Genomic DNA, 24,226 nt, shown 5'->3' with positions numbered 1-24,226 from the left:
GCCAAGAAGGCAACCCTCCCTCCAGGGGAGCAAACAATACGGGGCCTGATAATATAGCAGGTTGGGTTTTCAGAGGTGCTGACAGACATATTTAACATCAACCATTATGAAATGCTTTGAGTGGTTGGTCATGGAGCACATTAAAGCCTTTTTCCCGGCTACACTAGAAATCTTCCAGTTTGCTTATCGCTCAAGTTGATCCACTGATGATACAATAGCCTCACCATCCACCCTGTCTGTCCCACTCAGAAGATGGGCTCTCGTATGCCAGCATGCTGCTTATAGGCTTCAGTTTGGCGTTCAACACCATCATACCCCAGGAATGGGTGAGGAAATTGCCCTCACTGGATCTCCACACCTCCCTTCTAGTTGGATATTGGACTTCTTAACAGTAATGCCACAGTCAACCCACATGGTCAACAACGTCTCTAGTCCCATTACACTGAGCACAGGCGCTAGCCTAGGCTGTGTGCTCTGCCCACTGCTGTTTACACTGTTGACACATGACAGTCTCAGGATCCAGCACAAACTGTCATCAAGTTTGCGGATGACAAAATAGTGGTTGGCCTTATCAAGAACGATGATGAGACGGAGTACAGAGAGGAAGAGGGGCCGCTGGTGGATTGGTATGAGATCAACCTAAACCTTCAGGTAGAGATGACAAAGGAAATCACTGGGGACTTTAGGAAGGTGCAGACAAACCATCCCTCTTTGCAAATACATGGCTCCTCTGTAGAATTAATTGCACTGTTCCTGGGAGTTCACATCATCGATGACCTCACCTGGTCCCTTAATATCACCTCCCGGATCAAGAAGGCACAGCAGCTTCTACGCTTCTAAAGAAGATTGAGGCAAGCAAAGCTCCCACCCTCCATCGTAACTGTGTTTTACAGGAGCACCATTGAGAGGATTCTGTCAAGTTACTTCTCCATCTGGTATGGGAGCAGTCAAGCATCAGACCCAAAGTCCCTACAAAGGACTGTGACAACAGCGGAGAGGATCACAGGGGCTCCCTATGCCAAACATCGGGGACAGTTATCAGGAACACTGTGTACACTGGGCCCTTAGTATTATTCAGGATCCCACCCATCCATCCAACACCCTTTTTGACTTTTTACCATCAGGCAGGGGACTATGATATATAAAAACAAGAATGGTTAGGATGAAAAATAGTTTCTTCCCCTGGGCCATTAGGCTCCTGAACTCCCTGCTGCATTGTATTTGAAGTGTCACTGTTTAATCTGTTCCATACCTTACAATATTTAATATTAATGTACTTTAGCTTGTTATTTACGTGTGATTCCTCTGTAATTTTTATCCTTACCTTCGAGTACAGGAGCAGGGAGGTACTACTGCAGTTGTACAAGGCCTTGGTGAGACCACACCTGGAGTATTGTGTGCAGTTTTGGTCCCCTAATCTGAGGAAAGACATCTTTGCCATAGAGGGAGTACAAAGAAGGTTCACCAGATTGATTCCTGGGATGGCAGGACTTTCATATGAAGAAAGACTGGATGAACTGAGCTTGTACTCGTTGGAATTTAGAAGACTGAGGGGGGATCTGATTGAAACGTATAAGATCCTAAAGGGATTGGACAGGCTAGATGCAGGAAGATTGTTCCCGATGTTGGGTAAGTCCAAAACGAGGGGTCACAGTTTGAGGATAGAGGGGAAGCCTTTTAGGACCGAGATTAGGAAAAACTTCTTCACACAGAGAGTGGTGAATCTGTGGAATTCTCTGCCACAGGAAACAGTTGAGGCCAGTTCATTGGCTATATTTAAGAGGGAGTTAGATATGGCCCTTGTGGCTACAGGGGTCAGGGGGTATGGAGGGAAGGCTGGGGCGGGGTTCTGAGTTGGATGATCAGCCATGATCATAATAAATGGCGGTGCAGGCTCGAAGGGCCGAATGGCCTACTCCTGCACCTATTTTCTATGTTTCTATGTTTCTATAAGTTATCGTGTGTTTTGTGTGTTATGTACTTTATATCCTGGTTTGAAGAAACGTTTCTATATACATTACAGTATATATATATGTATATATGTATTCAATGACAATAAACTTGACATACTTGAATTTATGTTGCTTGGTTTTGCTTTGTAAGAGGTGATGACATGTTGGAAGGCTTTCTGGAGGTCATACCTGGACCTCTTGTGTTTTCCTGAGTCATCGGTCCTGAACACCAGTATTCCAGCCCTCAGCAGATTGTCAATCTCTTGGTACATCCACAGTTTCTGATTGGGGAAGACTCTGAATAATTTTGTGGGGATTCACTCTGGACATATATCTTTATAAATTCCATGACAACCATGTCGTAATCATTCAGGTCCTCTGATGAGTCGTTGAATGTGGCCCAGTCCACCGATTTGAATCCTGTAGCCATTCCTCTTCCCCATGAACACCTCCTTGTCCTTACCTCTGGCATCTTCTTCTTTACGCTGTGCCTATATGCAGCAAGGAGGAGGATAGCCTGACAATAAAATTTCCTGACATGTGGTTGAGGAGTGGCATGGTAGGCGTTGTTGATGTAAGCTCAGTAGTGGCCGAGCGTGTTGGGTTCTCTGGTGCTGCAAGTGATGTGCTGATGTAGTTGAGGAGAGATTGTTTCAAGCTATCCTGATTGAAGTTCCTGGCAAGGATGTGAAAGGCATCAGGGTAGGCCATTTGTTGCTTGTTAACCATGGCACACAATACTGTACAACGTGTGCTTGCTTGACATCAGCCATTGGTGGTACATAAACCGCAGTCATGATCATGGTGGAGAACTCTCCCAGAAATTAGAATGGTTAGCACTTAATCATTAGATTGGGAGAACAAGGGTGAGGCAAGATGGCTACATGCAAGCACCACGATGGGTTTAACATGAAGTTGATGCTGCAACCACTACCCTTTCCTGATGCTATCGCCCAATCCATCCGGTGGATTGAGGACCCTTAGGTCTGCAGCGCCGAACCTGGATTGTGGGAGTCGAACCATGACTCAAACAAAAATATGTGGCTATTCTTCATTTCCCCTCCAATACAGCAATCTTGCACTTAGGTCCTCTATCTTGCTCTGCAGTGACTGTATATTGGCTAGTAGGATACTGGGGAGCCTGGTCATGTTCCTCATCACTTCAGTCTGGCTTGGAATCTGCCCTGCTAGCCTTGCTTTCTTTGGCGGACATCCATCCACTTCCAAATGCTATACCCGCATGCCTGAGAGTCAAGTTCGCCAAGTCCTTCAGAAGATAGTAAAATTCCAATGTGTTTGGATGGTACAAAAGTGAGTTTATAAAGGGAAATTACAGGCTGGAGTTTACATGATATTGGTTCAGAAAGTGTATATCCAGTAGTTTTGTGAGCTGCCTTCAAAACATTCCCAGTGCTATTTTGAATCAGTACCATCACTTAGTCCAACTTTTTAGCCAATCTATTTTCCCTTGTATCCTTAAACAACCATTTTCACTATCTTCAACTTCACTGATCTTCACATAATCTGAAAACTTACTTATCAGACCACAGACATTGTCAGATATATTACTAACTAGTATGAAAAGCAACAAAGTTCCCAGCACCAATTCCCATGATACGTTATGATTACAGACTTCCAGTCAGAAAAACAACTCTCACCACTACCCTCTGCCTCCTATCACCAAGCCAATTTTGGATCTGGCTTGCCAAAACACCTTAGATCCAACATGCTAAACTTTTGGGACCTTATCAAAAGACTTGCTGAAGTCTATGTAAACCACATCTACAACTTTGCCTTCATCAGTTTAATGAGTAACCTCCTCAAAAAGAGTCTCAGATTTGTGAGGCAGGATTTCTGATGAACAAAATCATGCTGCCTCCCCCTACTCAATCCCTACCTTTCAAATCCCATCATGAAGATCTTTTTTTATGATAGTTTCCCTATTATTGATGTAAGACTCATCAACATGTAGTTTCTTGCCTTATCCTTACAATCCTTCTTGAATATGGGAACAACAGAAGCCACCCTCCATTCTTGTAGTACTTAACTCATGGCTAAAGTTGATGCAAAAATATGACAGGGCTAGAGTTAAATTGGGGTTGCTGGGCAGTGCAGCTCGAAGGGCCTATTCCATGGTCTATGTCAATAAATAAATGAACATAAATAGATACATTTTCCTTTAAGATCTTGCCTATATTCTCTACAGACCTAAAGAAATTATTTAATAACTGTTTCCTATGCCTGACATGCAATTCCTCTTTTTCCTCATCAAATCCACAAATTACTTTCTTAACCAAATGTTCTATAATGTTACCATTTTTGCTTCTTACCCTTACAGAAATATGCTGACACTAAACTCTTACTATTTCACTTTTAAATGCCTACTGTTCATCAGATGCTATTTTCCCCTCTACCAGCCGCTCCCAATTTATTTTCACCAGGTACTGATTTATGCTTTTGAACTCTGGCCTTCCTCAAGTTAAGACCTTAACTCTTGAAACCTGTCTTATCGATTTCCATGTCTACCTTAAAGCTTACCAAACAGTGGTCACTGCTGCATATAGTTCCCCAACAGACACTTAGAACTCATTCTTTAAAGTAAGGTCAAGTACAGCTCTCCCTAGCAGGACCCTTTACTTAGCGTATTAGAAACCTTTCCAAGATGAATTTAACAAATTTTATCCCATTTAGGCCAATTACACTAAGGCAGCTCCGTCAATATTGGGAAAATTAAGATCACCCATTATCGCTTTACATCTTACTGGTGTCACAGGAATGCATTAGTAGCAGACCCAAATGCAAGACACAGACACTGAAGTACTAGGAACTGGACTATGTTTATTAAGAATGCTAGGTAAGCCAAGGAGTGAGGACAAAATGATAACATGAAGGTAGACGTAGAGTGACAAACCAGAAAACCTGGACTTGGACTTGGGACTTGAACTTGTCAGGGAGCTCAGGTCATGACTTGTGACTCGGGTCTTGGCAGGGATTCGGTACCTGGTCTAGACTTGGCTCTTGACTAGAACTAGGACTTGGCTTGGACTGAACTCTACTTGGCTTGGACTTGATTCGGCTTGGCTTGGACTTGACCTGGACTGGGCTTGGACTTGACTCGGACTGGACTTGGACTTGACTCTCGACTTGGACTAGGAACTTGACTCTTGCCTTGGACTTGGAACTTGGCTGTCAACTTGGACTTGGCACTTGATTCCTGACTTCAACCAGGCTCAGACTTGACTTAAACAGAGGAGCCTGGGCTCCTCCTTGGACACAGGACATAGAGCCGGGACTCTTAGACACAGGACACAAAACAATGAGACCGCTCTCCCCTCAGGGTAGCGGCAAACGGCCGGATCTACCCAGTGAGGGAGAGAACACAGACAGACAAAGCCACACAACAATAGACTGTTCTTTATCTTGACACAAAAATGCTCCAAGTAGTGGCAAGCCCTCGACGCGGCTCAGGAACTACAGACAGTGGCTCTAGTCTCACTCCGGCGGGTTAACTTGATGGGGATACTGACGAGGACAGTCAAGCAAGGAATCACTGGACCCCAGGGCTATTTATGTTGCCAGCTCGAAACGAGAATCGGGTGCCTCAATTAAGACACCCAACGGAGCAAAGGAAAAAAGGAATAGGCGGAATACGGAATCCACGGACTAGACCGTGAACTGGAATGCAGACTTCATGGACTGGACCATGACAGTACCACCGTCCACCACCTCCCCACCCCCCCATGGGAGCCTCCTGGCGAGCAGACAGGCTTGCCCTGATTAACGACGACCCGGGTAGGTAGTGGGGGGGATGTTTCAACAAGAGGGAACCCTGGATGGCGAGAGTTTAACAACAGTATCTGTGTTGCTGGCTCCATGTCTGACTGGGCCATTCTGTCACCGGAATGCGTAAGTAGCGGACCCAAATGCAAGACACAGACACTGAAGTACTAGGAACTGGACTATGTTTATTAAGAATGCTAGGTAAGCCAAGGAGTGAGGACAGAACGATAACACGAAGGTAGACATAGAATGACAAACCGGAAAACCTGGACTTGGACTTGGGACTTGAACTTGACAGGGAACTCAGGTCATGACTTGTGACTCGGGTCTCGGCAGGGACTCAGTACCTGGGTCTAGTCTTGGCTCTTGACTAGAACTAGGACTTGGCTTGGACTTGACTCGGACTTTGCTTGGACTTGACTTGGACTTGGACTTGACTCGGAATGGGCTTGGACTTGACTCGGACTTGGCTTGGACTTGACTCAGGCTGGGCTTGGACTTGACTCGGGCTGGGCTTGGACTTGACTCGGGCTGGGCTTGGACTTGAATCTCGACTTGGACTTGGAACTTGACTCTTGACTTGGACTAGGCTCAGACTTGACTTAGACAGAGGAGCCAGAGCTCCTCCCTGGACACAGGACATAGAGCCGGGACGCTTCTTAGACACAGGGCACAAAACAGTGAGACCGCTACTCCCACAGGGTAGCAACAAATGGCCAGACCTACCCAGCGGAGGAGAGAACACGGAGAGACAAAACCACACAACAATAGACTGTTCTTTATCTTAACAGAAAAGGCTCCAAGTAGAAGCAAGCACTTGACGCGACCCATGAATTACAGACAGCGGCTCTAGTCTCACTCCAGCGGGTTAACTTGACGAGGATACTGACAAGGATACTGATGAGGTTACTGATGAGGTTACTGACAAGGACGGTCCAGCAAGGAATCACTGGACCCCAGAGTTATTTATGTTGCCAGCCCGAAACGAGAATCAGGTGCCTCAATTAAGGCACCCAATGGAACAAGGGAAAAAAGGAATAGCCGGAATACGGAATCCACGGACTGGACCGTGAACTGGAATGCGGACTTCATGGACTGGACCGCGACAACTGGTTTACACATTTGGTTTTGCAAATCGTTCCGGCTATAGTGCAATCCTAAAGTGATCCCTTTTTCATTTTTATACATACAGCTTCATATGCCTATGCTTCTAGGGTATTCACCACAAGTACCGCTGCAATGCATCCCACCAAACCCTCGCCCCTCCCCCCATCACTCCTGAAAATGCTATACCCAGGAACGCCATTGTTATCTAACATTCTCCTAACTGCCAGAATATCACAATCCCATGTACTGATGCACATTCTCAGCTCATCTGTCTTACAACAAGACCCAACACACTTGCATTAGAATCATGCAGTTATGCTTTCCAGCCCTCATGCTTTCCCACTCAGCACTGGCTTTCCTGCACTCTAGAGTTGCCTGCTTCATTTACTTCACATGCTTCACTCTCCATTAGACTATAGGACATAGGAGCAGAATTAGGCCACGCAGCCCTTATGCTCCTCCACTCCATCATGTCTGAGTTATTATCTCTCTCAATTCCATTCCCCTGTCTTCTTCCCACAACCTTTGATGCCCTGACAAATCAAGAAACTATAAACCTCTGCTTTAAATACACTCAATGACTTAGCCTCCACATCCTTCTGTAGCAATGAATTCCATAGATTCACTACCCTCTGGCTAAAGAAATTCCTCCTCATCTGTGTTCCAAAGGGACATACCCACTATTCTGAGGCTGTGCCCTCTGCTCCTAGACACACCCACTATAAGAAACATACTCTCCACATCCACTTTATCTGGCCTATTCAATAGATTTCAATGAAATCCCCCTTCATCATCTTCAAAACTCCAGTGAGTACAAGCCCAGAGCCATCAAATGCTCCTCATATGTCAACCCTTCACTCCCAGAATCATTCTCGTGAACCTCCCCTGGACCATCTCCAATGCCAGAACATCTTTTCTTAGATAAGGGCTCAACCTGCTCACAATGCTCAGAGAGTGGTCTGAACACTGCTGTATAAAGTCTCGGCATGACATAATTGCTCTTATATTGTAGTCCTCTCAAAATGAATGCTAACATCGCATTTGCCTTTTTTTACCACTGATTCAAACTGTAAGATAACCTTTAGGGAATCCTGTATAAGGACTCCTAAGTCACTTTACACCTCTGATTTTAGAAATATATTCCCATTTGGACAATAGTCCACATCTTTGTTCCTTCTACCATTACTTCTCTGCACTATATTACATATGCCCCTTCTTTGTCCCTTCTCCTGATCTGTCCGAGTTCTTCTGCAGACACCATGATTCTTCAACACTGTCTGCCCTCCATCTTCCCAAAACTTCCTTAGAAATAGCAGCTTCACTCATTTCTGCTTCCTGACACTCTCGAATTTCTGGCATACAGTTAGTTTTTTTACACAGTGAAGTCTGATGCAAAATGCTTAAGTTTGTTCGCCATTTCCTTGTCCCCCATTTTTGCCTCTCCAGCATCATTTTCCTGCAGTCCGATATCCACTCTCACCTCTCTTTTACTCTTTACAGGTTGAAAAATCTTTTGGAATCTTCTTTAATTTTATTGTTTAACATTCCTTCATATTTAATCTTTTCTCTCCTTATGGTTTTTCAGTTGCCTTCTGTTGGTTTTTAAAACCTTCCCAATCCTCTAACTTCCCATTAATTTTTGCTATACTGTATGCCCTCTCCTTTTCTTTTATGCTGTCTTTGACTTCCATTGTCATCCGCCCTTTAGAATACTCCTTCAACTTTCGGATATGTCTATCTTGCACCTTCTGAATTGCCCCCAGAAACTCCCACCATTGTTCTGACATCATCCCTGCTGGTGTCCCCTTCCAATCAACTTTGGCCAGCTCCACTGAAATGCCTCCCTTTACTCTACAGTTACACTAATACATCTGACTTTGTCCTCTTCCTCTCAAACTGTACTAAGGGTTCCTTTACCTTAAATTCCCTAGTCAAATCTGGTTCAATACAAAACACCAAATCCAGAATTGCCTTTCCCGTAGTGGGCTCAATCACAACTTGCTCTAAAAGTCATCCCTTGTCATTCTATGAGTTCCCTCTCTTGGGATCCAGCACCAATCTAATTTTACCAATCTATATGTATATTGAAATCTCCAATGATTATTGCATTATTGCCTTTCTTACATGGCTTTTCTATCTCCAATTGTAACTTGTAGCCCACATCCAGGCTACTGTTCGGAGTCCTGTATATAACTTCCATCATGGTCTTTTTACCCTTCCAATTTCTTAACTCTACTCACGCAACACACATCAAAGTTGCTGGTGAACGCAGCAGGCCAGGCAGCATCTCTAGGAAGAGGTACAGTCGACGTTTCAGGCCGAGACCCTTCGTCAGGACTAGCTCTACCCACAAGGTTTCTACGTATTCCTGCCATACCTCTTTCTACGGGTTTGATTTCAATTTTTTACCAAAAGAGTCATCCCACCCCCTCAGTCTATCTGCATGTCCTTTCAATACAGTGTGCATCCTTGGATGTTAAGCTCCTAATAATGATCTTCTTTTAGCCACAACTTAGTGATGCTCTCAAAATGCCCTCCCCAACATTGAGCACATCTACAAGGATCGCTGTTGCAGGAAAGCAACATCAAGAACACCCACCATCCATGCCACGTGCTCTTCTTGCTGCTGCCATCAGAAAGGAAATACAGGAGCCTCTGGACCCACACCATATTGTTCATGAACAGTTATTACCCCTCAACCATCAGGCTCTTGAACCAGAGGGGATAACTTCACTCAAATTCACTCACACCAACACTGAATTCTTCCCACAACCTATAAACTCACTTTCAAGGACCTTTCATCCCATATTCTTGATGTTTATTGCTTGCTTGCTGATTGATTGATTGATTGATTGATTGATTTTTTTCTTTTTCTTTCCGTATTTGCACAGTTTATTGTCTTTTGCACATTGTTAGTTTGTCCTTCTTGTTGTTTATGGTATTTCATTGATTCTATTATGGTTCTTTGTATTTACTGTGAATGCTAACAAGAAAATGATTCTCAGGGTTGTTTATGGTGACAGGCATTTACTTTGATAATAAATTTATTTTGAACCTTGAATGTCCTTGTATTCTGAGCTTGAGCTCTCAGGTTCTAGACTTTCTTACTATTGTAAACATTGTCTCCATGTTCACTCCATCTAGGCCTTCCAATATGTAGTTCGTTTTAATGAGATCACCTATATATGACATAGGAATAGAATTAGACTATTCAGCCCGTCGAATCTTCTTGGCCATTCGACTGTGGCTAATTTATTTTCCTTCTGCCACTGTTACAACTAAACAATTGGATTGTCTTGGGTCAACAATCCCATGTTTCAAGGCCAACACACATCTTACATCAAGGAGCACAGTCTTCAGTTTCTATATATAAAATGCACCGAACATTTTTCAATCCACTTGGAGAGTTAAGGTTCTACTTTCATAGAACTACTCTTCAGCAGCGCAAAAACAAATCAATAGTAAAGGTGATACATATGAAATCTGTTTCTATTAAGTCAACCCTCCCCCATAGTTAGGCTGATACAGTATTCACCTCAATTTTCTCTCTCTATGCCTAACACCAATAACAGATGGGAAGCCACTAGCACTTCATCTAATTTCAATAACCTGCTTCAAAACACGATGGAATTGTCTTTCTTTCATCCAAGAAAGATTGCTTGTAAATGGGCCCCTGTTCTGTTCTGTCATGATTTAACAAGGACATAATTTCAACAAAAAGGACTGAATGTCACATTTAGAAGGACATTAATTCCAAAAAGCAGACAGATTTTATTTGAAAATACACATTAATCTCCCCTACATTTCATCAAATTCCAGATTATACCCAAAACCAATGTTAGATTGACTCCTGATAATGTCAAGCGCAATTGGCGATAACATTTTCTCACGAAGCAGAATGTTAACCCTCTGTCATTAGTGACTTACTGAGGGATGAGAAGGGGACAGCACCAGTTGTCTTCTATGTCCAAGGGATTACATAACTAACTGATGATGTGTATTTTTAATATTTCAGGAAAAAGATCAGGATTTCAAAACCTCCCAGGTGAGGGGTTAGGGGTAAGAATAAAGCAGTGAGCTCTGTGGGCTCTCCCGCCGATTCAGACATCACCTGAAGCAAGTTTATTATCTTTGACATATGATATGATATGAAAGATCACAGTATTATGCAAAGAAATAACAATCATAATAAATTACAAAAAATAGTGTGAAATATGGAATAAGAAGGTAGTGTTTCTGGACAATTCAGAAATTTGATGGTGGTGGGGAAGGAACTGTTTCTGAATCATTGACTGTGGGACATTAGCTTCTGTACCTCCTTCCTGATGTTAATACCAGGAAGAGGGCATGTCCGGAATGGTGATGTCCGAGGTGATGGAGGGCTGCACTTCACCAGCTGCCCCAAGAACGTGAATACTACTTTAGACACTCAGAAGGGGAAGCTTTATAGAGCAAAACTCCGTTAATCTGACACACTTACAACTTCAGCGCTACTGATAGAGCAGATTTTCTGGACTGTTGGGCACTATTTCATGATTGTTCCAACACACTTTAAGTTCCTTTTTCTATTTAAAGATGATACTTAATAATATTTTAGTTAACCTGTTAAGTTAAAAGGGAGTGTGGGGTACATAACCATTGAAAGGTCTCACCCCTGTACAGTAAATAGGGGAGTGCCACTTGGAAAGTCATCTGTCTCCTCATCCTGTCAAAAAGAAAACACAAAACATGTCTATGCCTTGAGTAATCCAGTCAATATCTGGTTCTGCAGTTGTACATCTTGTTTTCCCTCCTTGAAGGCCCACACCTCTGAAGTCTAATGGAGGCCAGTTGAATCTTACTTCCACCCACTGACCCTTGTTCCCATTGCAAGCACACTCAGCTGTAACGGGCCATTACTGAGGGCTAAATCATGATATCTAGACCATGTGCCTAACCACATGCCCTTACTTCCAACACAAGTCTCCTGATGGCTGCCTTCTGATTTTCTAATGGCTCAGGTAAAAAATTCACAATCTAACAATCCCTTTGGGAGCAAAAAACTCAACAGATTATTTCTCATTATTCTAGTACCCTAAGAAGCTAAGGGGCGGCTGGTGTATTACAACAATGATCTGATTTGCATTGGTCAGATTGACATAAACTGTGTGGTCATTAAATCTGTAGCCTAATCTCAGTCAATACAAATCCCAGTTTATTTTGGAGGCATATGGACCGTTGAATTGGCTCCACTATTTTGTCACCATGGAATCAATACAATCCCACATTTCAATCGCCTGTCTTGATCCTTTACTATGTTGTATATGTTCTAATCAGCTTTTTTATTGATAACTGTCTGACACTATTAATTTAGACCAATTGTTGAAGAATTATTTACAGACAATGCAGTTACAGTTTTGGTAGTGGATTCTCTTTCCTGTCCTCCTTCCCCTGTCTGTCTTATTTCTGACACAAGGCCCACAACAATGTGGTTGATTCTTAAATGCCCTTGCATATCTCTCAGATCTTGGGTAATTAGGATCTGAATGAATAAAGGCTCAGGACTGGTTGTGATTTGCAATGGGTCAGGGAACAAAATTGGGAGTGGGGAAGTTAAAATGGAGCATTACCATTATTACAAGGAATGGACATGCTTTAGTACATTGTATGTTGCAAAACAAAATAATTCAAATCCCCCCACACTGACATTTTCATTCTGATGGAAAGATAAATTTAATGTTGCTAGTCTCAAAATCCCCAATTAGAAGACCTCTGTGACATGCTGTATTGAAAGCTCTGTTGAACTAGTGGTGTTATACACCCCCTGATGCCTTATTATTCAACTGTTTTATAAATGGCCCCAGGGTCTTTAGCTGCACTGTTCAATAGCATGATGGGCAGGCACACAAGGGCAGCTAAGCTGGCGATCTGTAAATAGTGTTAGTTAAGCACAGAGTAAGGACAGATAAAATGTGTGCAGCACCGGAGGAAGTGAAAAGGCAATGGGGCTCTTCTTACCTCTCGGCCGATGTAGGAGTTTTCTTCTTCGAAGATCAGTGCTAGATACAGAACATCGTTGAAAGCAAAGAAGCTCTGAACCTCTGCCATACTGTATTTGAGGGAAGGGAAAATATACAGGTGAGTAATTTCTTTCTGCATTAAGATGGTTTGAAGAAAATTAAGGTTGCAAGATCATAGAAATGGGAAAGGTATTAATCCAATTTGTCAGAAATCTTGAAATATTCTTTAGAAGAATCATACTGGAGACCAAAAATGCACTGAATATTCCCAGTGTGTTCTTAACAAGGTTTTGTGCAGGTGTGCAAGACCTATTTAAATCTCTGGCTATGAGAGTCAATATACTACTTACCTTGTTAACAGCTTGCCACTGTTGCTTTTATGATGTACTTGCTAAATGGCATTTATAAGCCAGTCATTGGATACATTTAAATAACTCTATGCTCCATAATCCACAGAAGGACATCCACATACTGAGAAAAATGTGGCTGATCCGTTCTTGCTTCCCACACTAACCACCTTTCCAATTTCTGTCAATGGGGTCTGTAGAAGTTGGGTTTGGTCAGTTGCGTGGGCCCAGTGATTCATTAATCTCTGGGTGGGGAAATTTCTCCTGTTCTCTGGATTGAATAGCCATCTCTTAGTTTAGTGTGATTACTGGTTCTAGATATCTCACTTAAAAGAAGCGTTATTGATATTCACTGTCCAGGCATGGATGCCTTCTTTTTGCTAAGCTCAGCTTTCTAACACAGCAGCTGTGAGCTTCTAAAGATGAAAGAGTTGTCTTTCAGTAAGTTAAACATCAAACCAATATTCTTTGCACAGTTTCTTGTCATAAACAGGAGCCAGTCCTCAGTTATTAAGGTAAATAGCAAGCAATAATCAGACTGAAGTTAAAAGGACAGCTTTGCAAACAAACAGCACTGTCTATAGAGCACAGGCTGCTAAGCCACAGCACAGGCTGCTAAGCCACAGCACAGGGCTAGGTGCTCAAGAGATGCAGTGCAAAACAATGGAATTATGTTAATTGGCTTGCATCAAACCAGACAACATTGGCTAAATTATTTAGTTCAAGGAAGCTTGTAGGTGAGAGTGATACTATTACTTAGAACATCAACCAGCTGATCTATGAATAGTTGGAAGGATTATGTGCTCAGAGAGAGTCAGCATTCACAGCATTAATTGTGGGGTCTAGGATATCTGTCCCCAGAAGCAATTAGACCATCTCTGTGAAAAGGTACCTCAGAGATGTCACATCTGTGTGAAGTCATCCCTGGCAAAAGAGAGTACAGTCGGCCCTCTGTATCCATGGGTTCCACATCCGTGGATTCAACCAACAGTGGATTGAAAATATTCAGGAAAAAATTCCAGAAAGTTCCAAAAAGCAAAATTTGAATTTGCCACACGCCGAGCACCACACTGAATCCACGCGAATGAAGTGACGTGTAGGCATACCCTGCTGTAGCCTCCTGCCATTTCATAGATCCTCAGTCTCTCTCCAGCACTCATTGTTTGAGCATTGTTCGCCTTGTGTCTCGTTCATTCGCTACTTGTGTTGTGAGCGAGAGGAAGGAGTTTAAGGCTTCTAAGGGATGGCTGGCTAGCGATGTAAAGTGTTACTGCCTCAAGAACTTAAAGATCACGGGAGAATCAGCATTGGCTGACGCTGAGGCAGCATCAGTGTTCCCAGAAGGGCTACGATGGTTGCGACTGTACTGAACATACACAGACTTCTTTTTCTTGTCATTATTCTCTAAACAATACAGTATAACAACTATTTACATAGTATTTACATTGTATTAGGTATTATAAGTAATCTAGAGATGATTTAATGTATACGGGAGGATGTTCGTAGGTTATATGCAAATACTACGCCACTTTAGATAAGGGACTTGAGCATCTGCGGATTTTGGTATCCATGGTGGGGGGGGGGGTCTTGGAACCAATCCCCTGTGGATACCGAGGGATGACTGGATTCAGGCTTGTTAGGAATGTTCAAGAACAACATGAAGCATGACAGAAAGACGGGGTGATCTGGAATCAATTCCTCTGCTTTTGATTTCTGTAACAGATGACTCATTCATATGCCTCTAGGCTTATAGAAATTGTACCCATGTTTCGGAAATCATTTGTGTTTCAGAGATCATTTTAAATTTGTGAATCTTTTATAAGATAGAAATCCTCTGTGAGATTTAAATGTGTTTTAAGAATTTTATCTAAATTTAAATGTGTATCACTAAAAACAAATAAACTGTGTTTAAACTGCTTTGTTGGCTGGAAGTATCTCCTTGGCAGAGAGGAGGGACATACCACTGAAATAGTGGGGCTTGGCACTAAAATTGCCATTAACAGGGAAGCAAAGTATTTTATTTATTTTTTGTTTATTGAGATACAGTGCAGAATAGGCCCTCACAACCCCCAGTTGAACCCTAATCTAATCACAGAACAATTTACAATGACCAATTGACCTACTAATTGACCTACGTCTTTGGGCTGTGGAGAAAACTGAAACACCAGAACTAGTCTTCAAAAAATATGTAGCTATAGTACACCCTCCCTTTCGTGATGGTACTCATAGCTATCTGTAGCGGATAGGGCTTATCAACTTTGATTGAGTTTAGAACTTCACAGTCAACATACCCAGTACCATCAGAAAGCAACCACACGTGCTCCAAAAAAGACTTCCCAGTTTTAGCAGACAATAGGCTAGAATCAATGTTAGTTCATGGAAGGCATAGGTTCAAACATTTCTCTATTATTCAGACATGCCTTTACTATTACCTTCCTTCTCTTAAGTTCTGTCCTTAGGCAAAGAGAGGGTGCATTGTCTTCCCCTAACCAACAGATATAAAAGAGCTGAAACTGCTTTACTGGATTTCTAATATGTGACACAACCACCATCAAACCATGCTTGAGGAAGATGTATTTGCTATCTGACACTTTCCTGAACTCTGACCCTAAAGAGGTGACCACCATTTATTAAAACATCAATCTCTGCTTCTTCATTCAATGAAACCATTTAACACTATGAAAGCACAGACAAGCAAAAGTTTCTTTCAGAGTTCTGTAGCTGACTTTCAATTCTCAAGCTATGACGTTATTAGGACAATGATAGATTGAAACTCATTTTGTTCACCACATTTTCTAAACATAACAGCCATCTCTCACACCGTTGCTCACATCACTAATATTTCTTTGACTCAGAGGCCAGACAAGTCACAAATAAACTTTATCAAATTGAATACACAAGCATTCTGAAAATAACTTCCCATACGTCAAGTCTCATGTAAACTCCTCACCTTCCCTCAAATAGGTCCTCCTTTCTTTCTTTGATGCCTGGGTGTCAGTATATCCTTAATTACTTCCCGAAGTTATCACGCTCTTTTGTAGAGCATTAAATTGATCCCCACAACTTTGTTCCATTAAATAAGAGGGGAGCAAACTATCAAATGTATCTGATGCATAAAGTACTGTGCAAAGTTCTTACACACATATATATGACTATGGTGTCTAAGACTTTTGCATGGTACTGTAGTAATTTTATGTATTGTACTGTACTGCTGCCGCAAAAAAAATCATAACATGTGAGTGATGATAAACCTGAGTCTAACATGGGTCTGTATTGTGGACTGAGAGTGGGAAGAGGCAGGGAGAGGGGAATCATGATTGGGAAAAGGGGGAGGGAGAGGGGAGAGAGCGGGAAGCATCAGAGAGACATTCTGTAATGATCACTAAACAGTAGTTCACACACCTTGCCTTCCTGTTCTTCAGTTTTTGGGAGTTCACCATTTACACACTCCAAAAGTAAACAATAGCCAGCTTGGCTAATCAAAACAATCTCTTCAGTTAATGTGCTCTACTGGTTTATAACTCATAACCATAAGGATTCTAAACACAGGCATTCCAAACTGTTTCATTTCTCTTCTCTCACACTGCTACATCAGTTTTTAACAGCAGAACAGCCCCAAAAGACCCAAGGGACCGTTTGGGGGCATCCTAAAATAATGCCTGGGTTAGTGGGAGCAGTTGCACTACACCCTATGGAGGTAGATTTAAACTCTCAGTTTGGCTTTGCTGAGGAGTGTGGAGCTTGGATTTGATGGTTGGTGAATAGTTATATTGCAAAGTTAAAATCAAAGTGTGTCATAGAGAAGGCTTCTGTATATTTGTACATGTTTGTTTTCATTTGTCTATTTGTAAATATTTTTTTTTCACTCAGCACTAAGTAAAACCCTTTGCACTAACGTGCCACTGCAGCTAACCATCTGTTTTTTTTCCAACCGGTGACCTTCGCTGAGAGCAAGGTGTGACAACAAACCCATAACTTTAATTCAGAGTGTGCTTACCTGACTGGTTCTAATGGAGGACATGCTGGGGGCCACACATTCTCGTCATGTGCCTCCAGGTGATCAATAAAGTAATGACGCAGAGCTGACACACTGCGCTCAGAGCCTGTCGGGAACCAGATACAGAGTGGAGTCAGACAAGTATTGGTCACTAGGGCATGGTAATGACAGTCACCTAGGCACTTCAAAGGAATACGGTTGTAAGAATGGGACAACTGCTGGATTCACAAACAAATGGGTTCTCTTGTTTTGCATCTACTTCAACAAAGATTGGCTAGGATTTTCCAGTGTGTGCCCTGTAGTTCCTTCAACTATGCCAACATAGTGAGCTCAATAAAATGAACTGTGCTTGAAATAATTTTCCAGATATTTTCCACAGCAATATCCCCCTTGCCCCTTTCGGCTGACATGCATGGGTGTTTTATCTGAACTTGAGTATCAATACTAGAGAGAGTATTGGATTTGTTGATACAAACATGGGGGTGTCCATTGATAAAGACTGAGTGTATAGGGACAAACCTAAGTACATGACAGTGCCACTTCTCCCTTCTTCAAGTCTTACTGAGGTTGCAACCCGCAGTCTCACAGTTAGAATTAGAACTTCACCATGTCCCATTGCAGTGTTATATTTAGCTAGTTCCCAAAGATTATATCCCATAAAGCATGCTGAAGATTCACAGTCAAATAGTTTCCTGTGTAGAACTGCAGAGATCGTCCGCAGTTCACACTTTAATACTTAAGCAAGAGCTTCCCTCAGTCTCTCCCTTTACATTGGACGCACTTGAATCAGGTGATGAGAAACAAGAGCTCTGAACCAAAGGCAAAACAATTGAAGAGAACTAGAATATAAAAGCAAAGGTGTAGTACTGAGGTCTTATAAGGCATTTGTCAGACCATATTTGGAGAATTGTGAGCAGTTTTGGGCCCTATATTCAAGAAAGAACGTGCTGGCATGGGAGAAGGCCCAGAGGAGGTTTACAAGCATAATTCCAGGAATGAAATGGTTAATGTACGAGTAGTGTTTGGTGAGTCTGGGCCTGTAGTCACTGGAGTTTGGAAGAATGAGGTAGCATCTGATTGAAATGTACTGAATATTGAGAGGCCCAGATAGAGTGGACGAGGAGAAGATGTTTCCTATAGTGGGAGAGTTTAGGAACTGAGAGCACAGATTAGAACACAGAATCTGTGTTCCTTTAGAACGCAGATTAGCTGAATTTTGTTAGACAGAAGGTGGTCAATCTGTGAATTCTTTGCCTAAGTATTTGGGTATATTTAAAGCATAGGTTGGTATGTACTTAATTAGTAAGGGCATCAAAGGTTATGGAGAGAAGGCAAAAGAATGGGGTTGAGCGGGAAAGTGAAGCAGCCATGATCAAATGGCAGAGCAGTATCAATGGGCCAAATGGCCTAATTCTGCTCCTACATATTACCGTCCTATGGTCTTAACTAGAACACTCAGCGATTCAGGAACAGCTTCTTCCCCTCCTCCATAAGATTCCTAAGTGGACATTTCACCCATGAACACTACCTCACTTTTTTATCTATCTATTTTTCTTTCTTTCTATATAAATATATATAAATAAATACTTGTTTTTGCACTATTTTTACTCTATTTGATATATACTTACTGTAATTAATTTATCTTTTTTCTTTCCATATCATCGCGTATTGCATTGCTGCTAAGTTAACAAATTTCATGACACATGTGGGTGATAATAAGCCTGACTCTGATACTGATAATGGGCTGGTAGTTGCATGCTGGGGTAAGAAGAAAACCTTCCAACAGGTCCCTGGTTCTTCCTGTGTAGATCCCCAGGACCCTGCTTTTGGGCACAACAAAGTTACATCTGACTGCCAGATAAACGGAGCCAGCATTCCTTTGATGCCAGGGTCTGGGCTGCATCCACAGTAAATCAAGCAGACTTCATTTTAATGAACTTAATCCCTTGTCTGGAAGTGTGGAATTCTAAAAATTCTTGGCTCACATGTACTTCATGCAAGATTCAGGGACAAAAAAGCAGGATTTAAGATTAATTAATCATGTGTTACGTTGTAGTGGAAATTGCATTCTAGCCCATTAAAAACAATAAACCATCCTTTCTTCAGAAGACAGACTAATACCCCTTGGGCTTGTCTTGAGGTTCTATACTGCGCTACGATTAGCTCAGATGGCAAGTCCTTCAGATGTCCCTGGGTCGGAGAAAAGTGGGGATGCTGGTTAATGTTTACTGACTTGACATTTAAAGTGTGTGCATGGCTAAGAGGTGAATACAGCCCCCTCTCTGGATGTCCTGGCAGCTCCACAATGCATGGAGACCTATCCTCCTTGCAGATTCAATGAGACCAAGTGCCGGATCGGGATGTCCTCAAGAAATAGGAGACCGGTCTTTCCCGATCATCTGCCATCATTTTCCCTTTGCTTGAGATACAGGTGGTCTATTGCAGAGGAGGCATAAGTCCATCACAATAAAGATCTGCAATTCCGGGAGAGGTCCCTGTATAGCTCACAGGATCAAGAAGACCATCCATGCAAAGGCCTGACAATGACTGAAGTACTGAGGAGATCTTATAGAAACATATAAAATTATGAAAGGGATGGATAAGATAGAGGCAGAAAGGTTGTTTCCATTGGTAGGTGAGACTAGAACTAGAGGACATAGACTCAAGATTCAGGGGAGTAGATTTAGGATGGAGATGAGGAGGGACTGCTTTTCCCAGAGAATGGTGAATCTGTGGAGTTCTCTGCCCACTTAAGCAGTGGAGGCTACCTCAGTAAATATATTTAAGACAAGGTTGGATAGATTTTGCATTGTTGGGGAATTAAAGGTTATGGGGAAACGGCAGGTAAGTGGAGATGAGTCCATTGCCAGATCAGCCATGATCTTATTGAAAGGCAGAGCAGGCTTGATGGGCCAGATGGCCTACTGCTGCTCCTATTTCTTATTTTCATATGAGATTGGCTCACTTAGCAAATAGGGATCGGTATAGTCGAACCACTCCCTCAGCAAGCTTTAAGGAGAGTCCCAACAGCAGCATTTCAAGATAAACGTATTATTCCTCCAAATTAGAATATTCCACTGAGTAAATAACATTGCATCAATAATATCACGAACAAATTGCACAACGAGGAGATGAATTGATTGAACACATCATTGGAAAGCTTGACCTAACCAGCAGAGCAGCCATCCTCTTTCAATAGTTTCACGACTTATCCCTTTAACTTGGGATATTTGGCTGTACTTGAATGTCTGTAAGATGTGGGTTCAGTCAAGGTTTCAAGATTGTCCCAGTTATCCGGCAAGCTTCCAGCTACTTTCGCCATCTCTTAAGCAGGTTTCAAGGAAAAGCTGGCCAACTTATAGAGCCATACAGGTCAGAAGCAGGCCATTTGGCCCTCTGATTCCATGTTGAGAATTGTGTCTATCAAGTGCTGATACCATTTCCTAGCAGTTACCTTGTGGCCTTCCAATGTGAGCTCCAATGATGAAAACCTGACCACGTTTCAAGTCCAAGTTAATACCTATATAGTTTCCAAAGCCATCACAGTTCACTTCTTCTCATTTCACTAAAGATAAAGAAATCACACGTACACAACACTTGTTACAGTCTCAAGATGTTCCATGATGCTTTACTATGCATGAGCTCCTTTCTGAAGTACAGGCACTGTTGTGACGCAGGAAAAGTGGAATCCAATTGATACGAATGAAGATCCAAGATAAGTGATCAGGTTATTTGGTTTGGTTAGCACCTAGTTACTCGCCATGAACCCCTACATTCCTTTCCTATCTGTGTAGTCCTAATGGAGTATTGTACCTGAGAAGGCAGGTCTCTCAAAATACTGCACAATAATGACAGCCAAAGCTTTGCACTCCATTGCTTAAAGTGCAATTTGAACTCGCAACCTTCTAACGTAAAGGATGAGGTAGAATTCTACAATTAGTTGAAATTCTATTATTTCCTTGCTTACAAAATCTACAATTTCCTACAGCTTCCGTACTTAGAAAATCTACCTTCCAACTTACAGCCCCTTGTCCACATTTTCTAACCAGTGGCTCTGAACTGCTCCATAGGATTTGACATTTAACCTTAGGTTTGAATATTAAGCAATAGCTTTGTTTAGCATTGAAGATCTTTATGACTGCACAGTGGTAGCAGTGGTAGGAGCAAAGTTTGGGAAAGGAAGGGGAGGGAAGTGGTTGAAGAGAAACAATCACACTCAGCGTCAATCCTGATCATACCATGCACTTTACAACAGGATTACTGGGTGATGAAAAGTAAATACTTTCCCATTTCACCTCCTTGCTCTCAATCAAAATATGTGAATAATCTTATTTACAGCTTCATCCAATCAGATTATTTGCTGCAGATTAAGTATTGAACTTTGAGCCACGATTCATATGACCATGTTGTACATTTAGTCATCTATTCTATATCAAATTTACGAGCAAATATTCTGTATTTTGCAAAGAAGGGGAATCTCTAAACAGACTGTACAAGTCTTACAAAAGATCAATGAAACAAGTGAATTACTGGAACAGCAGATCACTACCACAGCCACACATCTCCTATGATTCACCCTCCTCTCCTATTAGATTCCTTCACCTTCAGCCCTTTACCTCCCCTACACACCTGGCTTCACCTATCACCTTCTAACTATCCTCCTTACGCTTCCTCCACCTTTGTATTCTGCTGTCTTCCCCCTTCCTTTCCAGTCCTGAAGAAGGGTCTCCGCCCAAAACCTCTGCTGTTTGTTCATTTCTCTAGATAATACCTGACCTGCCGAGTTCCTTCAGCATTTTGTGTTTGTTGCTATGAAGTATTGGAGCCTGTTTTCCATTGACTTAGTAGTTCTCTGCTTTTGTTCTGTAAACAATTAAACCTATCAACAACCCATCAAATCACAGTTTGAAATATTTAACTCCCAGCTGTCCAAAGATGTTGGGTTAAGGCTACTTCAGATTTCCCTGATCTTATGTACAGGAATTTCTTCCTGTCATCAACCTGGTGTTCTCCTTTTAAAGTTAGGTCTTTATTTTCAACTTCATCCCACAGAGAGACTTGAGACATACATTCCCTTGAATTCAGAGAATTGGGGTTATTTCTGAACAGCCGACAATGTTCATTTTCCCAACATCAGTAACATGAAACTTCAAACTTTTCTCTCGAATGTCTGATGTTAATCTACCAAGAATTTTTTGAAAGATTAGGAGAACCGATCCCTACTTTATCCTTCACTTATTACCTGAAATCTACAAGCCAGCAGATTCCTGTAGATTTTCACCAGCCACCCCAGATAAATAGACATTCTACCATGTAATCTTCCCACTTTTAGGGATGAAGTGGCAATGTCCAGACTCTGTATGTGATTGTGTCATGGTTGGACAAGGATGCTGATGTCTTAACAAATGGTGGGTTTAAGGCCATCAAGCAAGTTGGCTGTTCATGCTTAAAAACCACCTTAGAACTCCCTGCCTCAGTCAATCCTCAGGCACATTGGAGAGGGATAGGAACAGACAAGTTAGGAAAGCTAATTGGAGTAAGGGGAAATATGAAGCTATCAGGCAGGAACTTGGAAGCATAAATTGGGAACAGATGTTCTCAGGGAAATGTATGGAAGAAATGTGGCAAATGTTCAGAGAATGTTTGCGTGGAGTTCTGCATAGGTATGTTCCAATGAGACAGGGAAAAGATGGTAGGGTACAGGAACCATGGTGTAGAAAGGCTGTTGTAAATCTAGTCAAGAAGAAAAGAAGAGCTTACAAAAGGCTCAAAAAATTAGATAATGATTGCGATCTAGAAGATTATAAGGTTAGCAAGAAGGAGCTTAAGAATGAAATTAGGAGAGCCAGAAGGGGCCATGAGAAGGCCTTGGTGGACAGGATTAAGGAAAACCCCAAAGCATTGAACAGGTATGTGAAGAGCAAGAGGATAAGACGTAAGAGAGTAGGACCAATCAGGTGTAACTATGGAAAAGTGTGCATGGAACCGGAGGAGATAGCACAGTTACTTAATGAATACTTTGCTTCAGTGTTCACTACGTAAAAGGATCTTGGCGATTGTAGGGATGACTAACAGTGGACTGAAAAGCTTGAGCATGTAGATATTAAGAAAGAGGATGTGCTGGAGTTTTTGGAAAGAATCAAGTTGAATAAGTCACTGGGACAGGACAAGATGTACCGCAGGCTACTGTGGGAGGCGAAGAAGGAGATTTCTGAGCCTCTGGCAATGATCTTTGCATCATCAATGGGGACGGGAGAGGTTCCAGAGGACTGGAGTGTTGTGGATGTTGTTCTCTTATTCAAGAAGGGGAGTAGAGATAGCCCAGGAAATTATAGACCAGTGAGTCTTACTTCAGTGGTTGGTAAGCTGTTGGAGAAGATCCTGAGAGCCAGGATTTATGAACATTTGGAGAGGCATAGTATGATTAGGAACAGTCAGCATGGCTTTGTGAAAGGCAGGTTGTGCCTTATGAGCCTGATTGAATTTTTTGAGGATGTGACTAAACATATTGATGATGGTAGAGCAGTAGATATAGTGTATATGGATTTTAGCAAGGCATTTGATAAGGTACCCTATGCAAGGCTTATTGAGAAAGTAAGGAGGAATGGGATCCAAGGGGACATTGTTTTGTGGATTTGGAAATGGCTTTCCCACAGAAGGCAAAGAGTGGTTGAAGGTGGGTCATATTCTTCATGGAGGTTGGTCACCAGTGGTGTGCCTCAGGGATCTGTTCTGGGACCCCTACTCTTTGTGATTTTGATAAATGACCTGGATGAGGAACTGGAGGGATGAGTTAGTAAATCTGCTGATGACACAAAGGTTGGAGGTGTTGTGGATAGTGTGGAGGGCTGTCAGAAGTTACAGCAGGATATTGACAGGATGCAAAACTGGGCTGAGAAGTGGCAGATGGAGTTCAACCCAGATAAGTGTGAGGTGGTTCATTTTGGAAGGTCAAATATGATGACAGAATATAGTATTAATGATAAGACTCTTGGCAGTGTGGAGGATCAGAGGGATCTTGGGGTCTAAGTCCACAGGACGCTC

The 24,226-nt window shown here is 42.2% G+C and overlaps 1 protein-coding gene across 1 annotated transcript in view; it reads right to left on the bottom strand.

The window, feature by feature from the left end:
- Positions 1 to 24,226, bottom strand: part of qsox1 (quiescin Q6 sulfhydryl oxidase 1) — a 164,577-nt gene that overhangs the window by 71,946 nt on the left and 68,405 nt on the right. The window contains exons 4-5 of the mRNA XM_063063763.1: positions 17,183 to 17,288; positions 12,837 to 12,927 (exon numbers count right to left, since the gene is read on the bottom strand). Coding sequence (XP_062919833.1) covers positions 12,837 to 12,927; positions 17,183 to 17,288 — 197 coding nt within the window. The remainder of the gene's footprint in view (positions 1 to 12,836; positions 12,928 to 17,182; positions 17,289 to 24,226) is intronic.

Source organism: Mobula hypostoma, chromosome 12 (assembly GCF_963921235.1).
Source record: "Mobula hypostoma chromosome 12, sMobHyp1.1, whole genome shotgun sequence".
Taxonomy (NCBI): domain Eukaryota; kingdom Metazoa; phylum Chordata; class Chondrichthyes; order Myliobatiformes; family Myliobatidae; genus Mobula; species Mobula hypostoma.
Note: the sequence above shows the minus strand (reverse complement) of the source record. Positions and strands in the feature narration are given on the sequence as shown.